The 24336-nt window shown below is 42.0% G+C and overlaps 1 protein-coding gene across 1 annotated transcript; it reads left to right on the top strand.

Moving 5' to 3' along the window:
• The first annotated feature begins 159 nt into the window (after nt 1-159).
• Nucleotides 160-18520, top strand: SETD4 (SET domain containing 4). Its single transcript, XM_065423363.1, has 10 exons — nt 160-232; nt 1142-1237; nt 2351-2388; nt 3070-3158; nt 5933-6362; nt 8141-8315; nt 9648-9729; nt 10203-10283; nt 11196-11319; nt 18386-18520. The coding sequence occupies exons 1-10, from the start codon at nt 160-162 to the stop codon at nt 18518-18520; spliced, it is 1323 nt and encodes a 440-aa protein (XP_065279435.1).
• The last annotated feature ends 5816 nt before the right edge of the window (nt 18521-24336 follow it).

The following is a 24336-nucleotide window of genomic DNA, read 5'->3' as shown; positions in this document are numbered from 1 at the left end:
GTTGAATATGAAGAACTTTAATTTCTTTTGTGTATATTTGTAAAAGTTTGGAGTGAGTAATCTTCTATATGCAGGAACTGAAAGAAATATCAAAAAAGAACCTGGCTGTTTCCCCATTTTTCATTCAGGTTGTATACCTAAGGTGAAGTTTTTCTTACCATGTGGAAAAATAGAGGTCGGACCAGTAGAAAGAGAAGAAGAAAACAATTTAGTAGTTGGCCTTCAAATGGAGGTACTGTATGTTTTCATCTATTCTTCATTTGCATTCAGGGAAGCAACAGAATACTTAGTTACTTAGCAAGGGATCTTTCTACAGTCTGTACATGTTCGAACTTCTACATGTCTTGACAAGAGTAATCATGGACATCAGCCGTTACATGCGAACAACCATTTTATTTTCTGGTTTTAATATGCTCTAACTTACAGTCTTCCTTTGTCCATGTTTAGCTTTGTGAATTCTGTTTTCTGGTTGAAGGATGATACTGTATTACTCTTTGAGTTTTATCTTGTAACATGCTGAGTGATTCTTGGTCATGCTGAATACCCTCAATTTCCAGTGAAATCAGTGACATTAAGGGTATTCAGTACCTAACAGAACTGATGCCTTTTTCACTATCTTATGGTGTGTCATGTTATAAAAGACCATCTTCTGTGTATACGGTAAAAATCTACTACAGCAGTACTTCTCAACCAGGGGTACTCGAAGGTCTTCCAGGGAGTACATCAACTAATCTAGATATTTGCCTATTTACAACAGGCTACGTAAAAAGCACTAGTGAAGTCTGTACAAACTAAAATTTCATACAGACAATGACTTGCTTATACTGCCCTGTATACTATACCCTGAAATGTAAGTACAATATTTATATTCCAATTGATTTATTTTAGAATTATATGGTAAAAATGAAAACATAAGTAATTTTTTAGTAATAGTGTGCTGTGCCATTTTGTATTTTGATGTCTGATTTTGTAAGCAAGTAGTTTTTAAATGAGGTGAAACTTGGGGATACGCTAGACAAATCATACTCCTGAAAGGGGTACAGTAGTCTGGAAGGTTGAGAGCCACTGTACTGCAGTACAAGTGCACCATGTTTTTAATTAAACTGTATGCTGTAGGTTAATCACTCTTCTCTTCATTTAGTAAACCAGAGTCACATACTGGAATATATACAACTTAGGAAGTGGCTGAAAGAGAGGGGGTTTGATGACCGTAATTTAAGACCAGCACAGTTTTCAGGTAATACTTTAATTGCTTATTGATCCTAGGTTGTCTGGTTCTCACTGTGGTTTTATCCCCATCTGGCTGGTTTTCTTCAGGAATGAGTATTCAGTGTACAGACATTAAGGACCCAAATCCTTCAAACAAATGCACACATGAATAATTTCACTCACAGAAGTAGACTCTGGCTCACATACTGCAAGCTGTTCCTCACGAGGGGGTTCTTATGCTGTTGCAAATCGCTACTGAAGCCAAAGGGGCTCTGCACGGGCAGTGGGGTACACTCATGTAGTACTTCTTGTAGGATTGCTGTCATAGGCCTTAAAGAAGCTGGTCACATTTGTAAAATACTGTTGCATAAGTGTTTACAGGCTCAGGACCTAAGCTTGTAACCATTTCCTCATTCATTCTGGCAGACTAACTAAACCTATCAACATGTAGAGATGGAATGCAGATAGCAACAATAATAAATAGTTCAAATTTGAATGGATTGTTTACTGTATGTGTGTCTTTAATAATAATCTTCAAAAATCTTTACAGAATTAAATTAGAAGGCAGCAGATAGTACATAGTATAAATCGAGAAACAACTGTGCAGAGATATTGCAGAGTGACAACTAAAACACTGAGTGTAAAATAACTAGCAAAGAGGGAGAAGCACAAGAAGGGGAGAAAAAAAGTGGTTTTTAAGCCAAGATTTGGAAAAAAATGAGTGAAGCTGAGGGATGCAGGAAGATTGTTCAGATGGCAGGAGCTGTAGAGATGAAGGCTTTCATCAGTGATAAGAATGTGTGAGACAGCAGAGAAGAGACTGAAGCTAGAGAAAAGAGGAGAGAGAGAGAAATAAGAGCCCATATCTTCAAAGGTAATTAGGTGCCTCTCTTCTATTTAAATCAACAGGTGTTAAGTGTCTAAATACCTTTGAGTATCTGGGCCAGGATCCATACATAAGCTTCAGCTAGTCCATGGGAGACTTTTAAAAACGGTTTTTATGTTATATAAGAAATATGTTCATTTTCATGTTTCCTTTTTCAGACCAGTTTTAATTCATAGTGTTTTGTTGTAGTCTTATGGAGAAGTCTTAAGATTGTATACTGTATTGTAATCATTCTTTTTGTTCCTGCTATTTCAGATACGGGAAGAGGCCTAATGACCACAAAAGCCTTTCAGGTTAGTATTTATTTGTTTGTTTGTTATATGGCTTTTATTACATGTACTGCAAGAGCAGCTGGAGACATTCTGGGTCCTAATCAAAATTGCTCCTGGGAGAGCCTAAAAGACTAGAGGGGAATCTAAGACGATATAGTTTATAATCAGGAGTTGGAATCCCCCATGCTAACATAAGGCTCCGTGTACTCTGCACGGCAGTGTGGACTACATGGGGTGTGAATTGCAAAGGGCACCAAAATGTTATGCTTTAACTGTCCTGTGTGGACACTGCAGGCATGAACTAAAAGGTACCTAGTTTATATTAATGTAGTCCTGTTCGAAAGGGGCACAAGGAGCTATAATCTGGGTGTAAATGCCCAGTGGAAAATTCCTCTGTCAAAGGGGTCTCGCTCCAAGTGTGTTGTATTCTGTTCAAGGGGAAAGGTGATACTTCTCAGCCAGTCGCCAGCCAACCCAGAAACTGTTTATCCTCTGTCAGGACATCCTGCCACATACTGCACAAACTTCCTACATTGCTGGACCACCAGAATTTTACAACTATAATGATCCGCGCTGAGGCTGTGGTTGTATCCGTTTACCTACTGGCTCTGGTGTGCTCTGGAACATTTCTCTACACTTACGAATTGTGCATCCGTGGGTCATTTTCAATCTGACATTTAATCTATTTGATTTTTCTCAAAGGCAGGGGAAGTGATTATTTCGTTGCCAGAGAAATGCTTGCTCACCACTGGTACTGTCCTTAGTAGCTACCTTGGCGAAAACATTGCAAAGTAAGTGTGGAGGAGGGAAAGATAATCTCTTAAGAAATTCCTCTGTTGGTGTTGATAGGGTGCTCACACACTGTTAGATTATTCATTTGAATTTGTGTTAGGGCCTCAACCTGTAAAGCCTAATTTACACATGTATGTGACCCAAGAAACTCTTGATGCCAAATGGCAACCGGTACAGGGATCCTCTGGGTTCACCAAATAATGTCATGTAAGATCTCTACTGGAAGCTTGTGTCACACCGGTCGTCATAATCATTGCAAAATGTATGTATAGATGTTGTATAAGAGTTATATATACACTGAAAATTCAGTCCTTAAGATCTGTGACTAAGGGACTGATTACCAGAAAGGTGAAAAGCAGGTTTTCTTTCTGGCAAGAAATGTTTGGTTCAAAATGGGCATCCATTTACAGTCTGAGCTGAGTGCTAATGAAGGATTGTGGAATCTTCAAAGACAGGAGATTTATAGGAAGAAGTGTATGAGCAGAGGAGAGTTCTGTTTGCAAGTAAGGACAGTGAACTTTGGGGCAGTGTTCCCTCTCATTTTTTCCAACCCATGTGCGGAATGAATTTTGTTATGTGCACCAATATGGAGGTGGTGTGTGACACATCACCTCCATATTGATGCACATAACAAAGTTCATGTGGCGGGTGTGGGGCTGAGGGGTTTGGAGTGTGGGAGTGAGTTCAGGGCTGGGGCAGAAGGTTGGAGTGCAGGGGGATGAGGGCTCCGGCTGCGGGGGCAGGCTCTGGGGTGGGACTGGGAATGAGGGGCTCGGGGAGGTGGCGGGGGATGAGGGGTTTCGGGTGCAGGCTGCCCTGGGGCTACAGTGGGGAGAGAGGACTCCTCCCAGCTCTCCCCCTCAGCCCAGGTGCTATTGCGGGGAGGGAGGGGTGGCTCTCCCTGCTGGGGTCAGGGGAGGGGCGCCTCTCCCACGGCCGTGGCAGGCCTGGGCTGGGTTGGGTCTCGGTCTGGGGAGAGGTATCTCTCCCCGCCGGAGCCCTGAGTGCCTGTGCGGTGCTTAAGTATTTGGTTTATTGTAATAGGTTTATAAATTTATATTAAAGTAAGTTTGGCTGTAATGCAAAAAACCTACAGGCCATATTCTGTATGTTAAGCTAAGGCAAAGTTAGCATATTTAAATTAAAACCTAATAAACAAACTAAGAATAAAACTTAGGGAAACCAAACTTAGCCTAGTTCCCTTGAAACTTAAAGCTTAAGAAGAACAAGTACAGCCTACTAATAGTAGCAGTCATCGTAAATAAATAAAATAAATAAAGTAAAGAAAGTTAAGTAAAAATAAAGTAAAGTAAAAATGAAGATGGAGTAAAGTGAGAACTGGAGATACTCTTTTGAGGTGGGTTACCTCTTTTATAGGGCAAATGCCGGAAATCCTTCCTCTTATGCCCAAATTTTATTCCTTACCCACAGAAGTGTTAGGGTACACTCACCCCATAGGCTAATATGTATGAGCATATTCATAACAGGTATGTACGCACATTAGTCTCTTGTGGTGTACTTGTTAAGTCTGTGGGTAAAACATTAAAAAGAAACCCTATGCCATTCTTCATTGTTTATTAGTTTAAATAAACATAGGCGTGGGTACTTAACCTATATTTTGTTACCTAAATAGATAACTTTGCTTTCTAAGTAAAAGATTTTAATATAAATATGCTAACTTTGCCTTAGCTTAACATACAGAATATGGCCTGTAGGTTCTTGCATTACAGCCAAACTTACTTTAATATAAATTTATAAACCTATTACAATAAACCAAATACTTAAACTATAAAAATATATACACACAAGCAAGCAGGTTAGTCCTATAGGCTACAGTAATTGCTGGGGTAACGTCTGGAGCCCTTTAAAAAAATTGGCATCATATTAGCTATACTCCAGTCATTTTGGTACAGAAGCTGATTTAAATGATAGGTTACAGACTACAATTAGTAGTTCTGCAATTTCACATTTGAGTTCCTTCAGAACTCTTGGGTGAAATACTGTCTGGTCCTGGTGACTTATTACTGTTTAGTACACTGGTATGCTGTTTCTCAGGGAACAGAGGATCTGGTATTTCTGTGAGTGTTCAGTGATCAGGGGCTGGATACCACTTTGAAGGGACACAAGGCCTGGGGTGCATCTATTGTGAAACTGCAGGGCAAAGGAAGGGCTAATATAGCCCATTATAATATAGATATAATGACTGGCTGTTTGTGTTAGAAAGCTGACACCCAGTTAAGCACAGGGAAGACTCCTTCGTGCTGGCAGCAGGTGGTAACAAGGTGACTCATAGCTCTGGGTGAGTCGAGAAGCGTCACAACGTATTCCCATTGGTCTCAACAGGACTACTTGCATGCATGTGGATTGCTCAAATGAATAAGGTTTTGCAGGATGGGGCCCTTATTTAAATGGAATTGTAAATGATTTGTTTGACATTACTAAATGTGCATGCCCTAAAAGAAAGGAATTCAAATATGAGACCACAAAGTGCTATATGAAGGCACCCTTTCAGCAAATTCATAACAAAAGGTGATGTAGAGTATAGAAAACTATTTTATATTTTTGTTTAAACAAAATCCAGTGTTTTACCAGCTCGTTTTTAACAGCTTGTCAGTAAAATAAATTTAAAAACACTTCGAAATAATGAAAAAACATTTGCAGGTGAACTACAAAGAAGTTTAAAATATTTGTTTATAATCTCCAAGTATTAAAAGGATATGTGTGGTTGTATTTTATCCATCTCACTTCTGTGTATCTGTTATGTTTTTAATAGGTGGAAGCCTCCCATATCTCCTTTGATAGCACTGTGCACATTTTTAATAGCAGAGAAATATGCTGGTGAGCAATCTGTGTGGAAGCCTTATCTTGATATTTTACCAAAGACCTATACGTGCCCTGTTTGTTTGGATCAAGAAGTAGTGAGACTTCTTCCTGAGCCCTTAAGAAGGAAGGCTCAGGAGCAAAGAACAGTGGTCCAGGAACTGTATACCTCTTCCAAGTCTTTTTTCTCTTCTCTGCAGTCTTGGTTTACTGAGAATGTAGAAACTGTTTTTAACTACGATGCCCTGCAGTGGGCTTGGTGCACCATTAATACTAGAACAGTGTACATGAAGCATTCACAGAGGGAATGTTTCTCTAGAGAACCAGATGTTTATGCACTAGCGCCTTATTTAGATCTGCTAAACCACAGTCCAAATGTTCAGGTAAGAAGCTGGAAAAATATAACCATAGTTTTTATGATGTACAATGCACAGACTTTGTGCAGAATCCACATTCTTGTCTCTGATGAATTAGGAACACAGCATCCCACTGAAGGGTCATGATTGGTGTGTGTATAGTGTATTGTTTGTAGGACAGCTATAGGCTCAGTAGATATGCCACTAAAATTTATCATGTAACCCAGCATGAATTAACAAATAGAATTGATTTTATGAATCCAGTGGCAAAATAAGGATGGGGAAAGGATTCCGCGCCTCTGCCCACCCCAAGTACCCTGGTATGATGAGGTGTAGCAACCCCACACTCAGCCTGAAGGGATTAATGAAAGCCTGTGGGCACAATCAGCCTCACCCCACTACACCTGCAGTATGTGTCAGACCTGAAGGAGAAGTTAAAAGGGCTGGAAGGAGAGCAGATTTCTGGCTCTCACTCAGTGAGAGAAGCCTGGCTGGAGTCAGGGAGCTGAATAGGGTTGCTGGCAGACAAAGCCTCCCTGAAGGAAGACACCTCTGCAATGGGGACACTCAGGCAGTTGGGAAAGAAAGTGGCAGGAGGTGAGTCCACCCAGGTTTCTCCCCTGTGGTGGAGGGTCCTTCAAGGAGCAGGAAGACTCCTGCTGAGTCAGGGACTGCCCTGCCAGGGGAGTGGAGGAAAACCCCTCTGCAGCAGACCCAGCTGGGTAGCAGAAAGTGCTAAGAAGCCCTGCAGTGACCCTTTGGGAAGCGGCTTAGAGTGGAGCTGATACGCTGGGAGCCTGGGAAGAGGCTGAGATAAAGGGCCAAGACAGGATAAGGTAAGAAGTGGCCCAGGAGACATCCAGGGCCTTTACTGTGTAATGAGGGTCCTTGGTCTGGACCGAGTGGAGTGGGAGGGCCTGAGTTCTACCAGCCCACCAAGGAAGAGGGGGTGCCCCCCCCTCCCCAAAGAGTAAGAACTGCTGAACTCTCCTGATACTAGAGATGAGGACTGGTGAGTCTGGACTCAGACCAACTGTCCAACATGAAGTCGAAGGACCACAAGCTGGTTTACCCTGGGAGGGGTGGGACTCTACATGAGCTGGAAGGAGGGGGGCTGAATGGCATGAAGAAGCAGACACAGTAGGGGTAGAATGGCTGTCAGCAGGGGGCGCTAAAGGAGGAAAGCCTTTACACCATGCCCCAGCCACTCGGGGGTGTGCCAGCCAATGAGTCCCATGCTTATGCTTTTGGCCCATGTGTCCAGAAATGGCTTGGGGAGAATTGTCCCCAGCAGAGGGCCCCTGTAAGCAGCTCTGTATTACCCCCTCACAAGGCACAGTGCAGGGGGCATGTGGTTTCTAGAGTGCCTGGTACTAGGCTTCAAGCAGCCTATGGCAACCTCATCAGGGCTGCCTATGAAGTTGCTCTGATTTATGCCAGGGACCACACTGACTCACGTGACCGCACAGAGTCAGGGTAGCACAAAGGTGGCTTAAAGCTAGCTTTGTTCCTGCTTCCCCTTCTGTGCTCTGCCTCCTAGAGGCAGCACAGCCTTGAACCCAAGGATTTTTTGTTTGTTCTGTTTTAGTATTTTAGAGAATTTTTCCTCTTTCTTCAGATAAGGTCCTAAGTGCAACAAAAATAACCCCTCTTCAAAATCACTTTACATATTTCATCATTGAGTCCTAGATGTTTATACCCTTTTGCCACAGTAAAGAAATATTACTGGTCTTTATCATTCTAGGTCTGATGGGTTTTTTCCCCTCACTGCCATAGAGGAAATGTCTTTTTAAAATTTCTCAAAGGTAAAAGCTGCATTTAATGAGCAGACGAGATGTTATGAAATCAGGACAGAGTCACATTGCAGAAGACATGAAGAACTGTTTATCTGTTACGGCCCTCATGATAACCAGCGACTTCTGCTAGAATATGGATTCGTTGCCATCAACAACCCACAGAGTGGGGTTTATGTCTCAGCAGGTTGGTAGCTTGATCTTCACATTAAAATGTGAAATACTAGGGAGCCAGGCAGCTTTATCTCTTCATCTGGGTAAATATGGTAATTGAGGGGCAGTGAGGAAGCTTACATAGTTTCACTCTGCACTAAGCTGTCGCCATATATGATCAATTTAGGGTTTGTTAGCAGCATTAAAGTGAAATATAGGGTTGAGTTGGTTCCATTTTTGCCTTTTTGAACTACACCTAATAGGGATTTTTAACTAAAAGTGTGTGTGTGTGTGTGTGTGTGTGTGTGTGTGTGTTAAGTGGCCTTCATTTTTTTGGATTTGCTCAGGTTTCATTTGTTACGCTATGAAACTTAGTTAGCTTTACTCTGAAAACTCTTATGTGTTTGGTTAACTTTAAGCACAGGAGTAGCAACACTAGCTTCAATGGGACTGCTTATGCGAGTAAAATTTAGGCACATGCTTAAGTGTTTGCAGGATTGTGGCTTTAGAGAATAATTTAAGGATGGAACTGGAAATGCTGGGAGATTTTTGCAAACTGCCCTCTCTCAAGTGTGTGTGCGTGCATCTGTATCACACTAAATATTGATGGAGCCTTTTCATAGAGGGGATGCTCACATGTCTTAGAGGCCCCAATTCTGCTAAACTTAGTGTTAAGCATGTGCTTAAGTGCATTGCTGAACTAAGACCACAATAATAGAAACCCATGCTATTAGGCAGCCCAGTCATTGTTATAGAAAATTAAGTGGTGAAGACTTGGTTATGAGTTGGCCAACAAGCTGATTGGAGAGCCAAAAAATAGCTTGGGAAATGGATTTTTTTTGTTTGTTTTTTTGTCAGTGGGACTTGGTTGCTTATATAGGCATGTGAAGAGAGAGACAGCTGTTTGGAATTGAGTATGCAGTAGACAAGTTACATTTTTATTATAAAGCATTGAGGCTGTTTAAAGTCAGATTTGCAGCTTGTATAAATCAGCTCCATTTACTTCAGTGGAGTTATGTTGATTTACCAGCTGAGCATCTGGCTCTTGGTGCTTTAGAACTGACTGTATGTCAAAAATTGTGTTAAAAGAACATTATTAAGGTTGCCAGGTCAAGTACTCAAAAGTTAGGAAATGCCAGAATGAACTCACTCTCTGGGTTCAGTCCTGCAAGTTGCTGAGTGCTCTTCAGAGGGTTCTTCAACTCAAGGTAAAGGTCATTAAAGTTTTGACATTATCTGAGCTGGTCTTTGCGTACTGTTCAGTTGGAAGATTAATTATAGTTAAAATATAAGAAAATACAGTTCAAGTTAGCTTGTTTTCAGTGTTAACTGTTTGCTTAAGGATCTTTAAATATGTGTTTTGCAGATATCCTTCTTAAACATCTCTTTTCAGCAGACAAGCAGAGAAATATGAAACTTTCCATTCTAAAGGATCATAACTTGTTAGAGTAGGTAACTCTTTAAAACCCTGGTTTCCATTTGAGAAAATAGTTACAACAAAACTGAAATAAAAGTTCAGATGCTTTTATTTTTTTTTTTAAACTTGCAAAAAAATTGCTTTATAAAAATATAGGTATTCTGTTTAGCTCCTTGATAGTGGAAGAGAATTTAAGTGGATAAAAGACAATATGAAAGCTAAGGATCAGGGTTATGGGTCAGCACAAGACAATCTGAACCACCCTGTCCTAAGGCTGTGGGAAGCAGCAGAGCAAAGGAAGCTGGGGAGAATCCTTTCCCCCTAGATGCTACAGTGTAGTTCCCACATGGACTATGGATTTGCTTCTCCTTAACTGTGTCCTAGGGTGGGAGGAGGCTGCCCCTAGGCAGCCGTTTTGTTGCCACAGTTACTGTTAGTGTGAAGATGACAAACTGTGTAATGAGCTCATGCTTTCTACCTTTTGGTAATTTTTGACACTTTTAGAAATTTGACGTTTGGAAGGGATGGGCCATCATGGAGACTCCTCACAGCTCTCAAGTTGTTATGTCTTGGAGCAGATGAATTGTAAGTTTCAAATACACTTACAGAAATGTGGTCATTTATTTAGAAAATAATGCCTCTCCTATCCCTCTAATCTGTGTCTTCTCACACTAACTGAGGTGTAGAGATGGTAACATTGGACATACTTGTGTGATTATCTTGAACTTCAGTAAGACTACTCACATGTGTAAGGCAAGAAGGATTTGGAACAATATATAATTTAAAAGTCGTTGTCTGCTTGTTGCATATATGACAACTCGATTCAGTTAAACACCAAGCATTCTGTTGTTGTTCCCTTCCTACTCCAAGAACTGGATATTGCTTTAATGTTCGGTTTCTGTTTCTTACATTTGTCACTTTGATGGGTCCCATGAACTCAGACATCAGTTTGATTTCTCTGAAAAGTACATTTCAGGGACTACTGTTGAAATTTCAGGGCCAAGTTTATGCTGAAGTACAAAGGTTCAGCACTGATGTCACAAAATTGATTGTGCTTATTTCAGCAGTGAATTTGGCCTTCAAAAGCTTGGCATTGTTTGCAGATGGGTACATGAGCGTTGTCAGTTATCAAATACGTTTTAAAATTAAAAGGAAAAATATTTACACTCATCTATGCTGTGAGGGTTTAGTCCTGGACAGAACATGTTAAAGTAACTGAAAGATACTGAGACCCATCAGTCTTCCATACCATGCAGTGTGTGTTCTGTGCTACTCAGCGGCTTAAACATGCACATCACTGTGGTATCTGAGTGCTGTGGGTCTATTTTTTATTTTTTATTTTTTTCTGTGTGTGTGTGTGTGTGTGTGTGTTAACTTTGACTTAGTTATCTATCAGGGTTTTATTTATTTTATTTATTTGGGGGTATAACTTCAGTTTAACTTCTGGCTGGGGAATGCAACAAATAATCGCTTGTCAAACGTATTTTTTTGCTTTAGTACCTACTGGAAGAAAGTGCTGCTTGGTGATATAATTTCAGCCAGAAATGAAGAAAGGAGTTTGAACATAGCGGCAAAAATATGCTTTTCTTTAATAGAGGAGACACAGCACGTCCTTCATCAGGTAACTTGGCTAGAAGAATACAACGGGGCAGACGCCCCCAATGGGCTTGTCTACGTGGTGCTGTAGTCTGCAATAGAGGGCTGTAAATTTTAGTCCCCACTAGCATGTTGCGCACTGACAGGCCCAGGTGGACTCTGCTGGTGTGCACTAAAAGTTCCTGTGTATGTTAATGTACTGCTGTTTGAAACAGGACTAAGTTAACGCATGCTAGGGAACTTTTAGTGTGCACCAACACAGATCAGTTTGCACCCCTCTAGTGCAGACTACAGTACTGCGTAGACAACTTAGCATAAATTGGTAGTAACAACATTGACTTCAGTGATGTAAATGAGGGTAGCATCTGGCTCTGTGTGTTTCACAGGCAATGGTTTGACCTACAATTATCAGCTTATTTCTGGCGTTAGCTAAGTGCTTATTTTTGTGGGCAGGGTGCCTTTTATTTTTCTATTCAAAGTGTGCTTCAGGCATAATATACTCTAGATTTACACCACTATAACTGGGATCCGTTCCTGGTGCAGTAAGCGTACCTTAGTTTAGGGTTTATCCTGCTTTGGGGGAGTTGGAGGGGACTGTCACTTTTTTTGGAATATCTCGGTATATATTACGCACATGGACCTTAAATCAGTGGGATTATTTCCATTTAATTCAAGTGGGTTTTGGATTAGGAACTCTTGGTAAAGCATAAAAAGGTGGCAAATGAAAAAAGCCCCTTGCTATTGACTGCACTAAAGTGATTCTGGATTTACACCAGTATAACTAAGATCAGAAAATGGCCCAACGGTTACAATGATTTTCTTTAAAAATGCATGCAGTAATCTTATTGCAGTGGCAATAGGCTTTAACTCAGGAGCAGCGTAGTGGCCATCATATCCCTTTATCTGGTGTTGTGTACCTCATGGCCATCTGATGTGATGAGGGAAAACCAATTAGGTGTACTTTTTATGAATTAAGTGAGAAAATAAATAAGCAAATACAAAGCTAGCTAACTTACTGCATTTCCCTAAAACAATGTGATAATAAAATTGAGGTTACACTGGAGATCAGATGAATTAATCAAGGGAATAACAATAGCGTAAATTGACATCAATAACCTGACAAGAAAATAGATTGAGAATCAGTCAAAAAAAAAAAAAAAAGACTGGGACTGACTGTTCAGCTTGGAAAAGAGATGACTAAGGGGGGATATGATTATGAATAGTGTGGAGAAAGTAAATAAGGAAGTGTTATTTAATCCTTCACATAACACAAGAACCAGGGACACACAATGAAATTAAAAGCAGCAGATTTAAAACAAACATAAGGAAGTACTTCTTCACACAACGCACAGGCAACCTGTGGACCTCTTTGTCAGGGGATGTTGTGAAGGCCAAAATTATAACTGGTTAAAAAAAGAACTAGACAAATTCCATGGAGGATAGGTCCATCAATGGCTATTAGTCAAGATGGTCAGGGATGCAACCCCATGGCTCTGGCTGGCAGAAGCTGGGATTGAACAATGGGACGCATCACACGATGATTGCCCTGTTCTGTTCATTCCCTTTGAAGCACCTGGTATTGTCAAAAGACAGGATGCTGGGCTAGCAGGACCATTGGTCTCACCTAATATGGCCGTTCTTATGTTCAACTGATCAAATCATTGTAGGAACATGATCTGTAGTCAAATAGTTAAACCAATATAACAGAACGAATCCACACACACACACACACACACACATCCTAGCCCCGCCTTAGCCCTACAGGTATTAATACATCCTTGGAGAGCCAATCATTTAATGGCTTATTCAGGACTGGTCTACACTTAAAAATTCGATTGATGTCACTCAGGGCTGTGAAAAATGTTTGCATCTTGAGCAGCGTAATTAGGTCAACCTAATCTCTGGTGTACATGCGGCTAGGTCAGCGGAAGAATGCTGTTGAGCTAGCTACCACCTCTTGGAGAGGTCGGTTAACTACTTCTCAGAAAAAACTCTCCTGTTGCCGCAGGAAGTGTCTACAGTATGGTGCTACAGTAGTACAGCTGCGGTGCTGTGCCACTATTGCGTGGACGTGACTCCCACTCTCCTCTCTCTACATTCAGTACAGTGGAATCAGCAGTTCAAGATTCCTCTCTCCAGCAGAGTGGTTTATGCTAACACCTCTACAGACCCAGGATGACCCCTTTTGATCTGCGGTAGGATTTGCTTAGAATTTAGGTTAGTCTGAGTCCAGTTATGGTTTTCTTATATGGATTTATCAGCATGTGATTCTACTTCTACTACTAATTCTCCCCCTTCGCCCCCCAACAAATGGTTAGGAAAAGTCTCTTAGTTGCAGGCATCCCCGCAGTTATCTTAGAAAAGAATTCAAAAGAGAAAAATACTTAAAGGATCTACTCTTCGGCTTGCTTACTCCGTGAAGCTTCAGAGTCAGTCAGGAACTGCAGTTTGGGGAACCAGATGATGTCTTTTGGCTCAGATATCTTAAGATAGCATGTGTCATCCTCTGGTCAGCTGGCTGGTCTATGAGAATCTCTCTCCTCTTTCCTGGAGACTGGCCCAGGGAAAGTAGGGTATTAGCCATCTGGGTGTCTTTGTGGTGACCCATGAAGCAGCACACTTGGTTTTTTAAGGTTGGCAATGCCTCATAGTACCTCCCAGAGATTTTTTCGAGCAAATGGGAGATCACAGGTTCCATATCTCTTGTAGTAGGAAGAGAGCTTGAGACATAAGCCCTTGTATTAGAGGCCTGGTGTGGGACGGGGCCTGCTTACAGTATCTGGCAAGAACAGGGCTAATGCAAAAATACATATTTCAAAAGTGCTAAGCACAGAGTACTCATGCAAACACATCCCGATATCAAGTGGTACCAGAATATTCCGATATCAAGGATGGTACAAAAACATTCCCCAAGAATAACAGCAACACACTGACCCCTTCTAAAAGATAAGGTCAGTATGACAGTATGTAATAGAGATGTATTGATTGAACCAACATGTACAAGGTGATGGGTGATAACTAGCCACATCAAGGGGCAGTAACTAACTATGGGGCAGTACTAACTTGTTTGTATCAGGGTATAAAGCTGTATCTCAGAGGGAATATCTTTGTCTGGCCTAGGGAGGAATGGAATGTTCCTCCGTTCACTGAGCTGCCCATTGTTACGGGCATACATGCATTAGTGGTCTGGTAGAGTCTGCGGGATACTAGTACTGTGTTTTGTCGACAATAAATCTGGCCTGATGCCTTCATACCTTAACGGGTCTCGTGGTCATTGGGCGGTTCGTTCGAGGTCTGCTGTGCCAGCTGTCTGCACAGAGCTGGGGCAGCACACAGAAAACACACACATACGCAGCCGAACATCTAACCACACTGGTGACCCCAACTACTGCGTTGTCCGGTGCTTGTTGAGGGTGGTCAGGCTTAATCTTTGGTTCGCTTTTGGGGCCTTCCTTCCTTCCTGCGAGCAGTGTTATCACCACATCTATCTTAAACTACAAGTCCACGTACTTCCCCCCAAAACCTTATCTGGGTTAACAGTCAGTGTGTCACAGAGGTTCTCAGGCAGTTAAGGCCCAGCCACTTCCCTGGATATGACTGGTAGCCCATTGCCCTTTGACTGATAACATTGTCAGTGCCCAGACTTATTCATATATCGCATGCACGCACTTCCTCAGTGTTGCTTAGGGCCTCACAACACACAGAAAGAAATGACCGAACTGTCACCCTGTGGCTAGACTGGGCGAATGTAAGAGTGTCTTGCACTACCAATGTCCTATTCACAAAGCTGCTTTTGAGCTCTTGTTAATATAAACGTCATTTAAAAATACAACCGATCAAAATACCTACTCAGTGTCTACGCTACTATAGACCTATGTGCCATATATAATTGCCTACAGTAAAATAAAATGACTACCTGTGAGCTTATTTTAGCTACCACTATTCCCCTGAGAACAAAACGCACCTCTGTTAAGAATATTATAATGGAAAATGGTTATAAAAATACTTCCTCAGCAAAGAAAACATGTATGCACACAGTTCAAGCAGCTCATGGCCCTCAGAGCCTAGGTACAGCTTCTTTAGGCCTGAACTGGAGGAGCAGAGACAGAATTGTTTATAGACATGGCATATAGGGACATTGTAGAGCAAGCCCGCCTCAGAACTAACTTCCCCGATCTTCCAGTTGAGGAAGCCAATCTTCTGATGGAAGGGCACCTAGGTGAAATGGAAGGGCACCTAGGTGAAATGGAAGGACACACCTTCTTAGATGGGATTTCCTTCCCACTGCGATAGTGGAGATGAACAATTCCTCAGGCACCAAAGAGGTTGCTTCAGGGGATGGAATTACAGGCAGCAGTACGGGATTAGATCATCAGGAATAGACAGTTAGGTATGTGGTTACTGAGAGAACAGCATGGTGACATGCCTGCCAGTTGCAAAGGTGGTGGATATTACAAGACTCTAGATGGACTTCTGGTGAATGCCGGGGAGGAGCCTATGATGGTGGTACATGTTGGTACTGATGACATAGGGAGCCATAGGAGAGAAGTCCTGGAAGCTAAATTTAGACTGCTAGGTAGAAGGCTTAGGTCCAGATCTGGGGGAGGGGAGCATTCCCTGAAGTCCATCCAATTTCAGTGTGTGGTTGAGAACATGGTGTATAGAAAAGGGGTTTCAGCTTAGGTTCTGGGGAACATTTTTGGGAAGGGGGAACCTGTACAGAGGGGATGCAAGAATTTTAAAAACAAAAACAGTGAACTAGAGCCTGGCAGTGGAAGAGGACCTTGATGTAGTAGGTATTATAGAAATGTGGTGGAATGATTAAAAACCAATGGGATATGGTAATACCTGTTACAAACTATACAGGAAAGACAGACTAGGCTGAAGAAGTGGGGGAATAGCGCTGTATATAAAGGATTCCATTGAATCTTGCTAGAAAAAATTAAGAGGGGAGAGGACTACACAGTTGAATCTATATGGATACAAATTCCAAATGGTAAGAATGTAAATGTATTAGTAGGGCTATGCTACTGTCCTCGAGATCAGGAAAAGGAAACTGAATAGACAATGTTGGGAGAAATCCGAGGCAGACAAGTGTAACGAAATGATGACAGTGGGAAATTTCAGTTATATAAGTTCAAATATTAACTGTTCAAAAGGCACAATGGGACAGTGTTGAGTACTTGTTGTGACAGCGTACCCCATAAGGCTTTATGGGGGGGTGTTTATAAATGTATGTATGATATAACTGAAATATGTTTTGTGCTGCCTGTGCCATGTAACATATCTCCGTAAAGGTTATGGTCTACTATATCTATTCATCCTATTTGTACATATATATCATTTTCTACTTGAGGTTAAGAATATGGGCTGTATGCTTGCTTGGTTTCTAAGTAAGCTTTGTGAGGCATTTGGTCAGCTTCTTTAGGAAGGAATTCGCCAGGTTAAGTACCTGATCAGGAAACACTTGGGGAACAATGCATCTTGGAATGCTCCAATCCACATGAGAAGTCTTCCTGGAGACATGCAAGATACCATGTGGACAATGGCGTCGGCCTGTAAAGACTGAGTCATGCAGGGGCATGTGACTTGCCCAGGTGACTCCAGAACTCCATCTTGGAGCTGGACTTTGCATAGGAGGGAGGAGGGGGGGGGGTCTCCACCCACAAGAGTCTATTTAAACCCGTGGGAGACCCCTCCATTTTGTCTTCAGCTGGCTAAAGAAGGAGCCTCTCCACTCCCCCCCCCCCAGGATACTTGAAGGAGACTGAAACAAAGGACAGTAACTACAGGGGGTGTGAGTGATTGCTGGACCCAGGCTAAAAGGAGATTAGCCTGTAAAAGGGAGTGCTCTGGAACTGGTGAGGAAATTATCTGTATTTAGTTTGATTAGACATAGATTTGCGCATTTTATTTTATTTTGCTTGGTGACTTACTTTGTTCTGTCTGTTACTACTTGGAACCACTTAAATCCTACTGTCTGTATTTAATAAAATCACTTTTTATTTAGTAATTTACTCAGAGTATGTATTAATACCTGCGGGAGCAAACAACTGTGCATATCTCTCTATCAGTGTTATAGAGGGCAAACAATTTATGAGTTTGCCCTGCATAAACTTTATGCAGGGTAAAACGGATTTATTTGGGTTTAGACCCCATTGGGAGTTGGGCATCTGAGTGCTAAAGACAAGCACACTCCTGTGAGCTGTTTTCAGGTAAACTTGCAGCTTTGGGACAAGTGATTCAGACCCTGGGTCGGTGTTGCAGCAGACTGGAGTGTCTGGCTCAGCAAGACAGAGTGCTGGAGTCCTGAGCTGGCAGGGAAAACAGAAGCAGGGGTAGTCTTGGTACATTGGGTGGCAGCTCCCAAGGGGGTTTCTGTGATCCAACCCGTCACACTTGTGTCAAAACTTTGATCCATTAAGTGTTTGCTTCTTATAACAGCCAGTTCTAGAGGCTGTTCTTGACTTTGTCTTAACTCAAGCATGGGAGCTAATTCATGAAGTAACCAGTTGAGTCCATTATTGAAGCTGATTGTGGTGTCCAGAAAGTTGATGCTGCTGTGGCTGTGTTTTAGAGAGCGTTTGATGGATGGGGGGTGGTTATTGAAGTTGTGGTGGAAATTTGAGTAGCTGAGTAGTATTAGTGACTATAATATAACTAGGCTCACAATCTCTGACCTACTGTAGGGGGCAGATTGCTGAACATCTGCTTACTGTCTGTAGGGTTCTTCTGAACCTTCTGGTGCTGGCCACTGGTGCGGACAGGATACTGGACTAGATGGACTTTGGGTCTCATCCAGTCTGGCAATTCCTATGTTCCTGTGAACACTGGGCTCCTCAACGAGGAGCCTGACATTTTCTTAATGTTGACTTTAGTCTATATTTTCTATCTGTGTTGTGGATTTTGAATAAACGCTTTTTCATTTTGCCACTAATTCTGTTTTCTTGATAAGTCGTAAAATGTAACTAGTACACATTTTGATGCCACTTACCTCTGGCACAAATTAACTTGTCGCAAATGTCTGTTTGTGGGCTACATCTATTTTTATTACTGAGTTTAAATATCCTCTTGGTTTTTATACACTTCAGATTTCCCAAATGAAAAAGGACAAGGTGAACCTTGAAAACCAGCTGGCTTTGGTAGAAGTACTGCGCCTGGAAGATCTGACGATCCTGCAAACATCAGCAGAAATTCTGTACAACTTGCACACTGCAATAACTTGACCTGTTCAGAAAGCAGACCATGACTGTCACAGCACAGTGGCTTTCACTTACCAGGAGCTAGAGGCCTGCTTGACCCAAACATTTTTGATGACCAGTAGCATCAAGGAATAATGTAAAATTATGGTGGAAAAGCTGTCCAGTTTCATTTATGGGTGTTGACATCAGCCATAGGGACATATTCTGTGCCTCTTCTCCTGAGAGGCGCAGCCTAGAAAATGCAGCGGGCAAGAGTGGCTTTGTCACCTTTGTGTCATCTAGATTCTGTGCTGCTGTGGGGACCAAAACAGCTGGAATAATTAGAGCAGTCCCAGGGGCTGATGGAACTTCATCTGCCTGGGGACTGGACTATAGTCCAGAATTTCCATAGTGCCAAGCAGCTACTCCCTGGTATGTCCCTACTTTTGTGACTTACAAGGGAGGGCAGTGCAGAGCTACTTGCCTCACCCTATGTTATTCGTGTGCGAGGGCCATCCTCTGCTGACCCTTTTGTATCTCATTTATGGTCCCTGGACTTTGCTGGGATGATTATATAAGGTCTGGAGCACAGGCCATGTCAGCCCCACAATGACTCCAAAACAATCATCCAATGCCCAACCCAAATGCATGTATAGTACACTGATGCTGGAGGCTCAGGTGATGGCCGTCATGCAGAAGTGTAGATTTCCCTCCCCCCATTTAAAAAAACTCTTCCAGATTGTTGCTAGCCTATGTGATTATTGCTCCTCCTCTGAACAATAAACAGATGTGCTTGAGTTATTTTGAGCTGTGGTGTTGTAATAGTTTGCATGTTGGCTATTCAGGAAATCCACTCTGATGCTTTCTACCAGTCCCGGTTGTCACATGGAGAAACTTCCCTCTCCTGTCCCCTTTTTGCCTTTCCTGATCGATCTGGCTGCACTTCATAGTTGTCGGAGGGTTAGGGTAACTATTGACATTAGGGCCATACCTGTGTGAATGGTCTTGTATCTTATTATTTTTTGTGTGTTTTCCTGCAGGCCCTCAGTCTCTCACTTTTGTGTTTTCTAGTATGGATCTGCTGCATGTCAACAATTTACTAATACCCTGGTAGCTTTGGAAAAGCTAATGTGGGATAAAGTCTTGGTCAAGGGAGATACGTGAGGTGATGGGCAAAGCTTGAAGAGGAAAGGAAAGAGGATATCTTAGGTTCCACGGCTATGGGATCGGTATAAGGACATAGATAAATGGCTACAAAGTCAGTTGAAAACTGTCATGTGCACAGGGCCTGTACAATTTGGGAGTTGGCTGACTCAGAGTTAGAGGCAAAAAGGGACACTTCGAGCATCTAGTCTGACCTACCGTATATCACAGGCCTCTAAATTTCACCCAGTTACCCCTGTATTGAGCCTAATAACTTGTTTGACTAAAGTCTATCTTCCACTTTGGCATCCAGTCTTGACTTGAAAACAGTAGAGATGGAGAATCCACCCATGGTTCCAGTGGTTAACCACAGTCACTGCTAGAGATTTGTGCCTTATTTCCAAGTTGAATTTGTCTAGCTTCTGCTTCAAGCCATTGGTTCTTGCTATGCCTTTCTCTTCTAGTTTAAAGACCCTATTAGTACCCAGTCTTTCCTCCCCATGAAAGAACTTGTGCACTGTAATCAAGTCACCTCTCAATCTTTTTTGATAAGCATAACAGATTGAGCTCTCATTGTATCTCATTGTGAGGCATTTTCTCCAGCCCTTGAATTACTTTTTGGGGCTCTTTTCTGCACCCTCTCCAAATTTTCTACATTGTTTTTTAAATTGTGGATACCAGAACTGTAGGGGCAGAATTCTAGCATCAGTCTCACCAATGCTGTGTACAGAGGTAATATCTTCCCCTTATTCCTACTAGTAACTTTGCATTTGTCTGTATTAAAATGCATTTTGTTTGAATGGGGCCAGCTTTACCAAGCAATCCAGATCACTTTGCATGACTGCCCTATCCTCATTATTATTTATCACTATGCCAATCTTTTTGTGTCATGTGCAAATTTTATCGGCAGTGATTTTTTTATATTTACTTCCAGATCATTGATGAAAATATTGACTAGCGTTGGGACTAGTTGCAATCCCTGCAAAACCCCACTAGAAACACTGCCTGACAGATTGCCTCTCAAAGCATATGTCTGTGGCCTGTGGAGTACAGGCACTACACGTGTAGCTATATGCTGCAGTGAACGGCAAGCTGTATATACACTTGTTGCTGTGGGGTATAGCTACAGGCTGCAGTGAAAGTCTCCAGCAGCAGGGAGTGGGAAAAGGCTCTGGCAGTGGAGAAGCCGCTGGAATCTTTCCCTGGTGCTTGAGCCTCTCACTGTGTAGGGAAAAGGCTCGAACACTGTTAAAAATAGCAGCATAGATGTGGGTGTGTAGAGAGCCTGTGTTGGGTGTATATACCGTGTGGTTCAAGTGTGTAGGATACTCTACTCGCCTAAGCAGTTCCTCCTCATTTACACTGCTGTTTATATGTGTGCTAGCGGGGCATGCAGTGTCTCTACGTTTATGGCAGCATGTAGACATACCTTAAGTGTTACACCGCCACAGTTCAGATCAACAGAGGTACCGGAGCTAGAGTTCTTTCATTTTAAACAGGAGGACATTCTCTTAGAAAGTCTCTCTCCTCTATAATTTGCTTCCCCCCCTAACCACACTTGGTCCACCAACGCCTGAATTTATTAACCTTTCCATCATGCTTCAAGACTCTTTTGTTCATCTGGGCATTTGGAAAGATGGGTTGAGGGAGAATTTTATTTTTGTCAGATAATTACTGAAATGGGATGAACAGTCTAGATGATGTTGTAAATAAAAGAGACTATCTGGGAAGGGAGCTTATTGCTATTTTATTGCCCTCTTTTTGTACCCAATTGCTCTTGGCCTGCTATGTTACGGGAGCTCGTGGCCTCACACTGCATTTTGTAAGGAAGTCTTACTATAATGTTAGTCATATGTAAAATGAACTATGGTATAAAAAATAACATAAGGCTCTATTTTTATTGTGTGTTTGAACAGCTCCTAGCACACCTAATAGGAGCCTGGGCCATGACTAGGGCTCCTAGATGTTACGGTAATACAAATAATAAGGTAATAAAAAAACTGAACGTACGTATATTTTAGTTACATCAGAAAAGCCCATCTATTAAACACTTTTAAAATAACTTAATCTCTTTGAAGTGGTGTCAAGAGTCACTACAAATCACTCCCAGCATTTTACACTCTCAGTTGTACCGTGGTGTAACATGTCCTAGGGGCCCTTACAGCAGCTGGGGAAGGGCCAGAGTGTAGCGAGCTCCAGCCATGCTTGTCCCTGCTCTGACAAGCCCACTGTCCCCGGAGTGTTGAGAAGGGGTGGTGTGAAGCAGGGTATGCTAAGATTCTCCTAGGCCAGGGAAATTCTCAATAGCTCATGTAGATCCTTTTTGTAACACAGAGGCGGTTCAAAGGGAACTTTGGTGCTGAGGAGCTGTGACTAATGCCAGGAACTGATTATCTGCTTAGTTTCATTTAATAAAATTATCCCTAGAGAACGTAGGATGTGACCCTGAGTTGCTATCAATCTGCATATTTCTATGTAGTTAATGGAACTAGGCCAATGTAGACCAGCTGAAGATCTGGCCTTGAGTATGTTGAATAGTTAATAGCAGTGTTTTACAGAGTTGGACACAGAGGGGTTTAGAGATTATTTTGAGGTGATATGGGGCTGTAATTAAGACTGCTGTGCTTAGAGCAATTTCCATTTCTCTAGGTATGATAGGTGGCCTTGGACTTGCAGGAATACACTACAGTTTGACAGTGGACTAATGTCAAAGGCAAAATCCTGCCCCACCCTTAACTATGAAGTCACTATCCGTGCCTGTGTACTACACTTCAACGTCAGCTTTGCTGAATTGCACCCTTAGGCACATGTATAAGACTTCAATAGGGCTTACGTGGTTTGCTGAATCAGGGCCTAAAATACATCTGAGCTAAGGCATCCTAAGATGGTTTACCTAACCACCTTTGCACATTCTTAGCTTCTCTAGCTCTCATTCTAGAAGCTTAAAAGGACTCTTTTTATCTTAGTAGTTTAGTTTTAGTAACTTGCTGTTAGTTAACATTTGCCTCAAAGAGTTTAATCAGTCTGTCATTTAAGTGTGGTTCTACTGTGAAAAGAGACACTGTAAAAATAGCCCATTCTCATTCATTCCACCGATCTACTCCCTGTGGGTGTTCAAGGCAGATCTGCAAACTTTAGTACCACCACTATGTTTTTACTACATTTTACTCCTGTCAGTGATGCAGCACCAATATAGATTTGGGGGAAGCGAGCTATATTCTATTCTGACTTGCTTAGCATCAGCAGAACAGTTAAAGTCCAAAATACAGAGCTACATTCTGCCTTCAGTTATACTTGTGCAACTACAGAGAAGACAATAGGTCTACATAGGTGTAACAGCAGCAGGAGCAGAATCTTCATTGCTGGTGGCAATACATAAGACAAGAAATAACCCAGCTTGACTCTCACATCCTAAGGTGCAGAGCTGGCATTTGGGAGTGGGGGGGGAGGGGGTTTGGTCAGCTGAACAAATGAAATCTGGAGTCACTGAAAAATTATAAACACGGCAGCCTACAATGCCATCTAACCTGAGTCACTTTTTAGAGTAGAACCTCACTTTACAGTGAACATCCTATGGATTTTCTTTGATCTCTTCTGGCGAGTGGCTTCTAGTTTTCATATTTCTTCAGCGATAGGGTGGAGAGCATTCATAATTTCTTAGTGTTTTTAGACCTAACTGATCAGAACAAGATAAGATAGCATCAGCTCTCAAGCCCTGTTAATTAAAGCTTTAAGTACACTATGAAAACATTTCAAAAATGACACTCCCTAAGGAAGAGATCTTTAAGTGATGTCTCCAAGGATACATTGCCCCTCTAAGGTTGAACATTCCCTGCAAATATAAAATCTTTTTGAAGAAGGTCCTTGGGAATTATCTGAAGTGATTGCAAGCGCACAGTGCATCTATAATTATAGATGAACATAATAAACAGAATGCTGGGAAAGGTTTGCAATAAAATCTGCCTGGTTTGTTTAATTACACAGTACACTTTGACTAAGTTTGCTGAACACTTTGCAACCTACCCTTGTGTTCATTTTTGCAGCAAAATCATGTGGAATTCATAGTGTGTCATCATTTCCACATGGAAACCAAGAGAATCTTGGCATTTGTGACTGATTTTAGTCATGTCTAAAACCCAAACTGAGATGATATGAATTCACACAGACTGAAATGGAAATAAATCATCACATAATTCCCATGAGTTTTATATTTTAATATTCTTTAGGATGTCTAAAACCCTGCAATGAAGTTCTATATTATTAGCCATTTGTATTCTATATTGCCATAACGCCTCGGAGCCCCAGTCACAGACCAGGATCCCATTGTGCTAGGTGCTGCACACAGAACAAAGATACAGTCCCTACCCCAAGGACATTACAATCTGCATATAGAAAATGAGCTGACAGCTAGATACAGATGAGGGAATACAAGGAAATTGAGGCAATACTGTGCAAATAGACAACATAGTCATGGTGGGGGAAGGGGTAGAACACACAAGCAGAGTGAACAGTGTGATGGCAGCAAATGGCATATGTTAGTTCCATAAGTTTTTGGAGGGAGATGGGTTGGTGGATTTACTTTGGAGGGGATCAGCCAAATGGACAGAGAAAGGGAGAGAGTAGAAGAGGCAGGTGTTGAGAGGCGGAGGTGAAGAGACCTGCAGAGGGAAGGGGAGGGTTAGAGTGAACAGCCAATCAGCACAGGACACAAAATCAAA

This window comes from Emys orbicularis, chromosome 1, assembly GCF_028017835.1.
Source record: "Emys orbicularis isolate rEmyOrb1 chromosome 1, rEmyOrb1.hap1, whole genome shotgun sequence".
Classification (NCBI taxonomy): domain Eukaryota; kingdom Metazoa; phylum Chordata; order Testudines; family Emydidae; genus Emys; species Emys orbicularis.
This window is presented reverse-complemented; position numbering and strand designations above follow the sequence as displayed.